This window comes from Lithobates pipiens, unplaced genomic scaffold, assembly GCF_037356315.1.
Source record: "Lithobates pipiens isolate NorthernLeopardFrog02 unplaced genomic scaffold, aLitPip1_a1.2 Scaffold_19, whole genome shotgun sequence".
Lineage (NCBI taxonomy): Eukaryota > Metazoa > Chordata > Amphibia > Anura > Ranidae > Lithobates > Lithobates pipiens.
The window spans coordinates 536,270,586-536,282,773 of record NW_027507764.1 but is presented as its reverse complement, the minus strand read 5'-3'; the positions used below and the strand labels follow the sequence as shown (position 1 = coordinate 536,282,773).

Genomic DNA, 12,188 nt, shown 5'->3' with positions numbered 1-12,188 from the left:
TTGAAGAAAAGGTGATAACCCTAGTTATACATTAAAAAAAACACCCTCCTTCATTGCCCTAGTATGTACCCTGTTTCCCCTAAAATGAGACCTAGCATGAGTGTCGGTGATGGCTGCAATATAAGCCCTACCCCCCAAATAAACCCCACCCTCTTTCCCCGAAAATAAGCCCTACCCTGAGAATAAGACATAGAAGGACTTTAACTAGGGCTTATTTGGGGGGTAGGGCTTATATTGCAGCCATCGTCGACAATCACGCTAGGTCTTATTTTAGGGGAAAGAGGGTATGTATGCATGTGGGACCTTAGACATTAAGTTCCTTGAGGGCAGGGTCTGATGTGAATGGACAACCCTTTACAACCCTGTGTAAATTGTCAGCACAGCACTATATAAATACCTGTAATAAATTAATAAATTTGTTACAAAAAAGCTTATAGGAAACTTACATTAGCGTCTACGGCCATTATAGATGGTTGTTGTGACAGCACTTGTCCCGGCAATCCAGCCACAGGATCACGGATTACTTTCAGCGAGGATACTGTAGCCAGATAGTTTCCAGTGGATGATGATGACTGGTTCCTGCTGACAACAGGCTGCCCCGCCACCTAAAATGCATAACATTTGTCACTGTGTATACCGGTACATATCTGGCCCTGTATGTATTCATCTCAGCCTTAATATTTATTTAATGTACAAAATAAATTTCCCACTACTCTACACCTTCTATACACAAAGTAACTGTTGTTGGCGAGGTAGTGAGGAAGATCTTCCCAACAGGGATACAGACAGTAATAAAAGAATGGATAGATGGCAAGCCTTCCTCACTTTGTTAATACAAAGATTTCCCTTTACATCATCTTCTGGTGACACTTGTTTCCGGGAACAGGAAGCCATGGGTAGAGATGTAAAACTAGACCTGAATGAAGATCTAGCCTGTTCCCACTTTGGCCAAAACGTATTTAAAAAAAATGCAAGTATGGCTTTAAAGCAAAGTTCCACCCAAAAGTGCAACTTCCGCTCATTTGTCTCCTCTCCCCCTCCGGTACCACAATTGGCACCTTCTGGGGGCGAGGGGGGACTGGATACCTGTCTTTAACAGGTATCCTGTTCCCACTTCCGGGCGTCTGGGCTGCGGCCCGTGACATCACCGCGGGGTTCCCTCCTCCTCCTCTCTCTGTCACCGGGTCAGTAGAAGAGAGGAGCGAGGCCTCGCGCATGCACAGTAGGGTCCCCAGTGTGAAGCCGTAAGGCTACACTGCCAGGTACCCTTACCCGCAATGGCAATGGAAACATCAGCTGTGGTGCTGACATCACTGGATTCCAGGACAGGTAAGCGTCCTATTGTTAAAAGCCAGCAGCTGCAGTATGTGTAGCTGCTGGCTTTTAATTTTTTTTTGGGCGGAACACCGCTTTAATAAAGCAAGATTGAACTCAAAATCAAAAATGGAATGTATTGCAGTTTACCAATCATTAGATGTGAAGGTTGTATTGGTTTTATTATTTTTTAGTCGTCCCCCCCCCCTGTTTTCAATTGGTGATCTAGCCAGTAACACACCTCCTGTGTTCCAGTGCTCCCACCCTAAATGAAGGAGCACAGGGGGCACCTGTGGACAGCAGCATTGTTAATCTGGGGGGAAAGGAGTGTTGGATGGACTAGCAGATTCAAATACATTATTACATTGAAGTTAGAACACACAGTCAGGGAACACGATTGATCCCCCCTAGTGTTAACCCCTTCCCTGCGAGTGATATTTACACAGTAATCAGTGCATTTTTATAGCACTGATTGCTGTATAATTGTCAATAGTTTCAAAAATATGTCAAAAGTGTCAGATGTGTCCACCATAATGTCGCAGTCCTGATAAGAATCACAGATTGCCGCCATTACTAGTAAAAAAAATAATAATAATATAAATGCCATAAATCCATCCCCTATTTTGTAGATGCTATAACTTTTGCGCAAACCAATCAAAACAGGTTTATTGCGATTTTTATTACCAAAAATATGTAGAAGAATACATATCGGCCTAAACTGAGGAAAAAAATTGAATTTTTTTTTTAAAAATGGGGGATATTTATTATAGCAAAAAGTACACAATATTGTGTTTTTTTTTTCAAAATTGTTGCACTCTTTTTGTTTATAGCGCACAAAATAAATACCACAGAGATTATCTAATACCACCAAAAGAAAGCTTTATTTGTGGGAAAAAAAGGACGTTGTTTTTGTTTGGGTACCCTGTCGCACAACCACGCAATTGTCAGTTAAAGTGACGCAGTGCCGAATCGCAAAAAATGGCCTGGTCATTGAGCAGCAAAATCTTCCAGGGCTGAAGTGGTTAAAAAAACAGACTTACTGGCTAGATCACCAGGTGAAAAAAAAGAAAACCAATGCAGCCATCACATCTAAGAATAGGTAAACTGCAATATAATAAATGTTGCTTTTAGGTTTAATACTGCTTTAAATTATCTGTATCTAAAAGCAAAACATTTTGAATTTTGAAGTGATGGCGGGTTAGAGCAGTTTTTCTCACCCTGGGGTGCTGGTGCTGTAAGTCTGGCACCCAGTTTGCCCTGGAATGGCTTCATGAGTTGCTATGATGAGGGAGGGCCGGCCTTCAGTACTATACTATCCAATTATGCTCTACAGCCATGGAACATAATTTGTTATACGGGAGGTTAGCTGTGAGCCAGTGGTGAATAATGGGATGGAGGTTGAGAGGATAGAGGAATTTTGCTTCCTGGGGACAATAATTAGAGAGGACCTGTCATGGACGTACAGTATCTCACAAAAGTGAGTACACCCCTGACATTTTTGTAAATAGTTTATTATATCTTTTCATGTAACAACACTGAAGAAATGACACTTTGCTACAATGTAAAGTAGTGAGTGTATAGCTTGTATAGCAGTGTATATTTTCGGTCCCCTAAAAAACAACTCAGCATACAGCCATTGATGTCTAAACCACTGGCAACAAAAGTGAGTACACCCCTAAGTGAAAATGTTCAAATTGGTCCCAATTAGCCATTTTCCCTCCCCGGTGTCATGTGACTTCTTAGTGTTACAAGGTCTCAGGTGTGAATGGGGAGCATGTGTGTTAAATTTGGTGTTATCGCTCTCACTCTCTCATAATGGTCACTGGAAGTTCAACATGGCACCTCATGGCAAAGACCTCTCTGAGGATCTGAAAAAAAGAATTGTTGCTCTACATAAATATGGCCTAGGCTATAAGAAGATTGTCAAGTCCCTGAAAATGAGCTACAGCACGGTGGCCAAGACCATACAGCGGTTTAACAGGACAGGTTCCACTCAGAACAGGCCTCGCCATGGACGACCAAAGAAGTTGAATACACATCCTCAGCATCATATCCAGAGGTCGTCTTTGTGAAATAGACGTATGAGTGCTGCCAGCATTGCTGCAGAGGTTGAAGGGGTGGGGGGTCAGCCTGTCAGTGCTCAGACCATACGCTGCACACTGAATCAAATTGGTCTACATGGCTGTCATCCCAGAAAGAAGCCTCTTATAAAGATGCTGCTCCCTGTCCTGTGGTCCGATGAGACCAAGATAAACTTATTTGGTTCAGATGGTGCCAAGCAGGTGTGGCGACAAAAAGGCGAGGAGTACAAAGACAAGTGTGTCTTGCCTACAGTCAAGCATGGCGGTGGGAGTGTCATGGTCTGGGGCTGCACGAGTGCTGCTGGCGAAGCTACAGTTCATTGAGGGAACCATGAATGCCAACATTTACTGTGACATACTGAAACAGAGAATGATCCCCTATGGAGCTATGGAGGGCAGGCTTTTCAGAGCAGGTCCTTTTTAGCTTCTATAAAGCTGCCATTGAAAGTGTGCAAACTTATCACATTTCTTTGTGGCAAGGATCATGCTTAATCCATGACAGAAATGCCCTGCAGAGGGTAATAAAAACTACACACCATAGCAATGAATGTCACTGATCCAGGGTGGTTGATATGCAGGTCCTCCCCCAGCATTTAGAAGAGAGCGGAAGCCCACCTGCTCCTGACCTGCTTCACCTCCTGTCCTCTGGTGCACCTGTGTGATTAGGGGGCTTTGTGATGGAGGGAACTATGTGATTTGTGGGCATCAAATGTAATGAAACTCTAGGATGGGGATCTTTGACATGATGATGGGGGGGCTGTAACATGTTAATTTCTTCAAGAAGGTTGTGTCCAAGGCTCAGGTTTCCCATTTAAAGTAACATTTCCATTTTTTGAATTTTAGACTGGGGTGCCTTTGGAGCAATGTCCCTCTGTCCCTCATTTTGGTCTGATCCATATAGATGTATATAAAATGCACTTTTTATCTATCAAAAAGTGTTTTCCAGCACTAAACCTTTCATCTGATTTCTGAATTGTTGCATTTGTAAATTCCAAAAGTCAATATAAAGGAATAGTAGTGGTAAAAAAAAAAAAGTATTTTGTGGTTTTAACCAATCTTGTTTTTTTGTACAAGTATCCTTTAAGGGGGAGTGGCCAAGGGTGTGTCCTATGCCTGCCTGCTTTTGCTGATAGGTGTCCCTCACTCCCATCTCAAAAAGTTGGGAGACATGTTTATAATAGGAAGTGAAGGGAAATCTCCCTAATGGAACACAGAAGAAAAACTTATAGAAGTTAATCAATCTCTATTCAAAATTAAACACAGACATTTCGTCTTTAGGTATACTTTCAATATTTTTTGCCTGATGGTTTATATATCTTTATGAGGTGTCACATTATAGTTACCGGAGTATAAAATGTACATAAATTGTTGAGATGTAACTAACTATTTGCCATTATTCTGTGCCCGTTTCTCTGCAGTATGAGCACCAATAGGATTTAGGTAACCCATACGTAATAGTAACCTACAGCATGCACAACATTGTCACTGACATTCAGGCATTACCTGGCTCCAGGCTGCGTCAGTCGGAGATGGCACAGGAGTGGATACTGACAGTGAAGAAACGGTGACATTCAGGTAACTGCTGAGACTTCCATTGATTGCTGCCGATGCCAGGTTTTTACTCACTGACTGGAAATCTGAGTATGACAGATCACCTACATAACGAGAGAAATACTTAACACTGAGTTGTACATACAACTACAGATATGAGAACAATGTGCAGTGCAGAGATATTGTAAAGTAACTATGAATTATATTTTGAATGCCCACCCTCCCAGTCAGGGTAACTAACCACTCCACACCCAAACCTTTTTTTGTGAGCAGTCTGCTTTGCTGACCATATGATGCTTACATGTGACTTTACACTGTATTCCCACTGACTATTCTATACAGGATTAAAGTACAGTGGAGCCTTGGATTACAAGCATAATCCGTTCCAGAAGAATGCTTGTAATTCAAAGCACTCGCATATCAAAACGGGTTTGCCCACAGAAGTCAATGAAAACTAAGATAATGTATTCCGCATTGACTTCTATTGCATGCAATACCGCATGTGGCCAGAGGTGGGGGGCGCCAGAGAGCCTCAGAAATACTTGGGGACAGCTCGGTTGAACTCGGAAACCTTCGGAAAGGCTCGGAAAAACTCTGGAACAGAGTATTTTGATTGTGAGTATTTCCGAACGGCTCTGAACCGTGTCACCGGTGTCCCTGCACCTCTGGCCAAATGCAGTACTGCACACCCGATTAGCTTGACAACACTCACAAACCGAGTCAGGCTTTTTTTTTTTTAAAGCTGCTCGTCTTTCAAATTGCTCGTTAACCACGTTACTTGTTAACCAAGGTTCCACTATATATCTAAATTTTATTTTATGTTATGTTTTATGTTATGTTATTTTTAGTTGTGGGTAAAGGGTAACATTACTCAACAAGTTTTATTTTTTTATTTTTTTGCTGTCTTATTGGAGACGTTTTTCCTCCTTGAGGGCCATTTACATGTAAGCATTTCCTTGCTGTGTGTTAATGCATTTATTATGAATGGGCTGCCAATGCACCACAACAATGTCCTTTTTTAACAATGCAGTGCACTACAACACATGATATATACACTGTTGGACTCTGCGTTGTGTTGTGTATTGGGATCTAATGTGCTTATAAACTTTATGTAGCCAATCTGTCCTAAACAGGAATGGCTATTTATATTTCACTTATCTGGGTGGTACAGGGCCGGTGCTACCACTAGGCAAAATAGGCAGCCGCCTAGGGCGCACTGCCGCCTAGGGCGCCCGGCCGCTGGTGTTCCTACTCCCTCTCTCCCTTAGAAACTAACTTAACAAGCAGCCGCTCTGCTCACGAGTCCCTCCATACAGTACCAGAGGCACCAGTGCAGCGGCGGCAGGGTACTGTATTCATTAAGGTAAGGAAACATCCCCTGCGCCGCTGCGCTGATGATGATGACATTGCTTGATGATTACAGTGCCAGTGAGTGTGACCTGTGTCTGTATCACCATACGAGGTCACATTGTCACCGTCTCTGATGTTCCCTAGCGGCGGCAGTGAGAAGAGGAGGGGAGCGAGCCCGGACAAAGCGCAGCGCCGGCCGGCCCTGAAGTGCTTGCCTGCAGGATACAGGGAACCGGCCAGGGCGGATGAGATGGAAGCCCCGGCTGCATGTAAGTTCAGGATTGGCGCCATTTCCCCGCCCTCCTCCTCCTGGACTGTCGGAATAGTTTGTGAGGACAGACAGCAGCGCCTCTCTGCTCAGAGTGAGGTTACCAGAGCATTCGCACAGGTACTGGAAAAACAGCACCCGAATTTAAAAAAAAAAACGTTTTCTGCTGTCAGGTACTATGTACAGAGGGGGCAGAGGTGTGGGGGTAGGCGCAGAGAGGAACTGAAGTGCTGGGGGGGGGCAGAGGAGAAAAGATATGTGTGTGTATGTGGGGGGGGGGGGGGTACAGAGGGGAACATATGTGGGGGGGGGGGGCAGAGGGGAACATGTGTGTGGGGGAGGGACAGAGGGGAACATGTGTGTGTGGGGGGGGGGGACAGAGGGGAACATATGTGTGTGGGGGGACAGAGGGGAACATGTGTGTGTGGGGGGACAGAGGGGAACATGTGTGTGGGGGGACAGAGGGGAACATGTGTGTGTGGGGGGACAGAGGGGAACATGTGTGTGTGGGGGGACAGAGGGGAACATGTGTGTGTGGGGGGACAGAGGGGAACATATGTGTGGGGGGGGGCAGAGGGGAACATATGTGTGGGGGGGGACAGAGGGGAACATATGTGTGTGGGGGGACAGAGGGGAACATGTGTGTGTGGGGGGGGACAGAGGGGAACATGTGTGTGTGGGGGGACAGAGGGGAACATGTGTGTGTGGGGGGACAGAGGGGAACATGTGTGTGTGTGTGTGGGGGGACAGAGGGGAACATGTGTGTGTGTGTGTGGGGGGGGACAGAGGGGAACATGTGTGTGTGGGGGGACAGAGGGGAACATGTGTGTGTGGGGGGACAGAGGGGAACATGTGTGTGTGGGGGGACAGAGGGGAACATGTGTGTGTGGGGGGACAGAGGGGAACATATGTGTGGGGGGGGGACAGAGGGGAACATATGTGTGGGGGGGGACAGAGGGGAACATATGTGTGTGAGGGGACAGAGGGGAACATGTGTGTGTGTGGGGGGGGGACAGAGGGGAACATGTGTGTGTGGGGGGACAGAGGGGAACATGTGTGTGTGGGGGGACAGAGGGGAACATGTGTGTGTGTGTGTGTGTGGGGGGACAGAGGGGAACATGTGTGTGTGTGTGTGTGGGGGGACAGAGGGGAACATATGTGTGGGGGGGGCAGAGGGGAACATATGTGTGTGTGGGGGGACAGAGGGGAACATGTGTGTGTGGGGGGACAGAGGGGAACATATGTGTGTGGGGGGACAGAGGGGAACATGTGTGTGTGTGTGTGTGTGTGGGGACAGAGGGGAACATATGTGTGTGGGGGGACAGAGGGGAACATGTGTGTGTGTGTGTGTGTGTTGGGGGACAGAGGGGAACATATGTGTGGGGGGGACAGAGGGGAACATGTGTGTGTGTGTGTGTGTGGGGGGACAGAGGGGAACATATGTGTGGGGGGGGGGACAGAGGGGAACATATGTGTGTGGGGGGGGACAGAGGGGAACATGTGTGTGTGGGGGGACATGTGTGTGTGGGGGGACAGAGGGGAACATATGTGGGGGGGCAGAGGGGAACATATGTGTGTGGGGGGGACAGAGGGGAATATATGTGTGTGGGGGGACAGAGGGGAACATATGTGTGGGGGGGGACAGAGGGGGACATGTGTGTGTGTGGGGGGGGACAGAGGGGAACATATGTGTGGGGGGGGACAGAGGGGAACATATGTGTGTGGGGGGGGGACAGAGGGGAACATGTGTGTGGGGGGGGGACAGAGGGGAACATGTGTGTGTGGGGGGGGGACAGAGGGGAACATGTGTGTGTGGGGGGACATGTGTGTGTGGGGGGACAGAGGGGAACATATGTGGGGGGGCAGAGGGGAACATATGTGTGTGGGGGGGACAGAGGGGAATATATGTGTGTGGGGGGACAGAGGGGAACATATGTGTGGGGGGGGACAGAGGGGGACATGTGTGTGTGTGGGGGGGGACAGAGGGGAACATATGTGTGGGGGGGGACAGAGGGGAACATATGTGTGTGGGGGGGGACAGAGGGGAACATGTGTGTGGGGGGGGACAGAGGGGAACATGTGTGTGTGGGGGGACAGAGGGGAACATATGTGGGGGGGGACAGAGGGGAACATATGTGTGGGGGGGACAGAGGGGAACATATGTGTGTGGGGGGACAGAGGGGAACATGTGTGTGTGGGGGGACAGAGGGGAACATATGTGGGGGGGGACAGAGGGGAACATATGTGTGTGGGGGGACAGAGGGGAACATGTGTGTGTGGGGGGACAGAGGGGAACATGTGTGTGTGGGGGGACAGAGGGGAACATATGTGTGGGGGGGGCAGAGGGGAACATATGTGTGGGGGCACAGGGGAACATATGTGTGTGGGGAAGGAGGTTACAGAGGGGAACAGAGGTGGGGGGTACAGAGGGGAACAGATGTGTGCCATACATTGGGGAACACAGGTGCAGGGGGGTACAAAAGATAAACAGAAGTGTGGGGAGGCTACAGAGATAAACAGAGTTGTGAGGGGGGTGGGGTGCAGCGGGGAACAGGCGTTCAGGGGATTGATGAAGCAATTGGGGTGATCTGAGTTGCTGAAAATACAGGAATTGGGGTGATTTGAGGTGTGCAGGGTCAAACTACGCAGCCGCCTAGGGCGCCCGGCCGCTGGTGTTCCTACTCCCTCTCTCCCTCAGCAACTAACTTAACAAGCAGCCACTCTGCTCCCGATTCCCTCCATACAGTATCAGAGGCGCCAGTGCAGTTCAAGTTCATCTTTGTGAAAAAATAATAAATGCAGATCTTTTTGCAGGTAAAAAAAATGTGCATTTATTATTATTTTAGTCATTGTCAGTGTATCTGTCTGCTCGCACCGACAGGCAGTTACACAGTTAGCCTGTCTGTATACTACCCTAGCCTGTCCATATACCTGTGTACCATGGCTGGCGCAAGGAAGCGAGCCGGTGCCGCCACTATTTGTCTTCAAGCCAGGTCCAGAGGCACAGGTGTGGGCCTGTGCTTCACGGCTGAAGAAAAGGTGGAAAGCTGCTGCAAAAATCTCCCCCCACCATCTCCACCATATACATGGGCAGGGAAAAGGGGTGGAGTCAAGAGCAGAGCTAATGGGGGGCCCGGGGGGGGGCGCCAAAGTGAGGTTTCGCCTAGGGTGTCAAAAATCCTTGCACCAGCCCTGGGGTGGTAAATAGTCCATCTTACTCATAGTTTGTGCATTTTGGTTTTCACCTAAACTCAGTGTTGCTGTTTTTGTTCCGTTCTGGGAACTCTGATGCAAGGGGGAGGCTCTCTGGGAACCCTGATGCAAGGGAGAGGCTCTCTGGGAAACCTGATGCAAGGGGGAGGCTCTCTGGGAAACCTGATGCAAGGGGGAGGCTCTCTGGGAACCCTGATGCAAGGGGGAGGCTCTCTGGGAACCCTGATGCAAGGGGGGGGGCTCTCTGGGGATATATATACACACGCACACACACACATATATTATATACATGTGTATGCCCGCCCAAGCGTATGGCTTTCTTTACTACATTGCTATGGGCTCTAGCACCAGATCTTTTGTAGACCTAGCAACGCCCCTGCCAGTTAGGCTCATAGCCCCTGTGTTCGAAGCTAGAGTTAGGCCAGAAGCTGTCCTGCCGGATTGAGGAAGAAACTGTACCAAGACTGAAACCCAGGAGGAAGACCCTGCCAGAGGAAACTTGACATGGGGGCTTGCAGCACGGCGATCGGTGATGCTGTGTGTCACTCTGATCACAGCGTGATTGGTTTGGTTCATGCTAACAGGGAGAGCCGATCAGTGGCTCTCCCTGTCAGAGGGGGGGTCTGCTCTGATAATCAGCACAATGATTGTTTCCCAGCATTATATCAGTGTTCCGTCTATCACGGACGAGGAGGAGGCGGGTCTTTGTTGCAATGGACAGCCGCCGAACAGACTGCATGACACAGCGGGAGACACCCGCTGTTTTAGTTATCAAAGGTACAGCTGCAGATGGGCACAGTGAGGCTGCAGATGGGCACTGATGACACAGGTGGGCACAGTGAGGCTGCAGATGGGCATTGTTTACCCAATAGCTGCTGCATTTCCCACCATAGGCTTACACTCGAGTCAATACGTTTTCCCATTTTTTTGTGGTAAAATGAGGTGCCTCAGCTTATATTTGGGTCAGCCTATACTCGAGTATATACGGTAGATAGATAGATATTTTAATTGAATTGTTTTTTTTTTGTTTTTTGTTTTTTTTAATAATCACAATCCTAGGGGCATAATCACATCATTGTATTTAGGGAACTCCCGGTGACCATTCTTTACCTGTGGAGTTGTTGGAAGTTGTGTTTTTCTGCTGCGCAGGCGGATCTGAAATTTCCACAGTGACGGAGAGTCCCCCTGTTGCTCTCTTCCTTCGTCTGGATCCCTCTGTAATAATTTTTGTGATCCGAATTTTGCTGGCAGGAATCTTCAGGAAGAGTGCCAGGTTCCTCACGAGATTCTGCCCATAAAACTGATCTGCTGTCATTGCGGGCAGATTAAAGGCAAGAACAATGAGGGGAGATGTGCGTATTTCCACTGGGGAAGATCCTCGGACCAGGACATACAGCATGTTGTAGTCTCTGTCAAAGAAGTTTTCTCCAAACACAGAAGAGCTCAGCCGTGGCATATACTGACCTTTCAAACAGATAACAAAACATAGATTTTGTTAAAATATTTTCTATGATTTTCTAGTTGTACAAATTTTTTTTGCATAGATAAGTGAACTGCTTTGTGTGAGTTGGAATTAGGGGCAGTTCCCTCACACAAAACAGTTTGTTAATTTGTAGTAATCGTCTCTGTGATTAGTAGACATGTGCAATTTGTTTTGTGCCAAATTCGTTTTTTTAATGAATTCTGACAAATTTGTGAATTTGGAGATATTGTAATTAACGAAAACCCTTTTAACAAATTTTTCTGAATATTTGTAAATTCGAATATTCGAAAATTATGAATTTTCGAATTTCCGGATTTCGAATTATCAAATTTACAAAATTCGAAAATCTGGAAATTCGGAAATTCGAAAATTCTGAAATTCGAAAGTACGAAAATTCGAAAAATCTGAAATAATAACTAACTAATAATAGCTTAACTACTATTAACTAATAAATTATAGGTATTGGAATTTCCTTTAAATTCGGCTTTTAGTGAATGTAATTTATCTGAAGTTACAAATTTTCTGAAATAACGAATGCTGTATCTAAATGAATGAAACGTAATGAATTAATATTAATAAATAACAATAATAATAAAAACATTTTATTTTTATTAATTTGTTCCATTTCATTTGCTTAGATGTGACATTCGTTATTTTAGGATAATTCGTAACTTTGGATAAATTCGTATTTGTTACATTCACAGCCACATTTTTAAGGAAATTCCAATACCTATAATTTAATAGTTAGTTATTATTAGTTGGTTAGTTATTATTTAGAATTTCCGGATTTCAGATTTTCAAATATCAGTGTAGCGCTGACATCATGGTTTATTGATGTGATTATGCATGCTTTAATGTGAGGTATATGGATATTACTGTGATTTTCGCACTAGAGCCATCTAATGGCCAAATAAGGGTAATGCACCTG

At 46.4% G+C, this 12,188-nt stretch overlaps 1 protein-coding gene across 1 annotated transcript in view; it reads right to left on the bottom strand.

The window, feature by feature from the left end:
* LOC143997557 (fibrocystin-L-like) overlaps nucleotides 1-12,188 on the bottom strand; it is a 247,462-nt gene that overhangs the window by 10,168 nt on the left and 225,106 nt on the right. The window contains exons 74-76 of the mRNA XM_077493224.1: nucleotides 10,888-11,241; nucleotides 4,899-5,050; nucleotides 447-605 (exon numbers count right to left, since the gene is read on the bottom strand). Coding sequence (XP_077349350.1) covers nucleotides 447-605; nucleotides 4,899-5,050; nucleotides 10,888-11,241 — 665 coding nt within the window. The remainder of the gene's footprint in view (nucleotides 1-446; nucleotides 606-4,898; nucleotides 5,051-10,887; nucleotides 11,242-12,188) is intronic.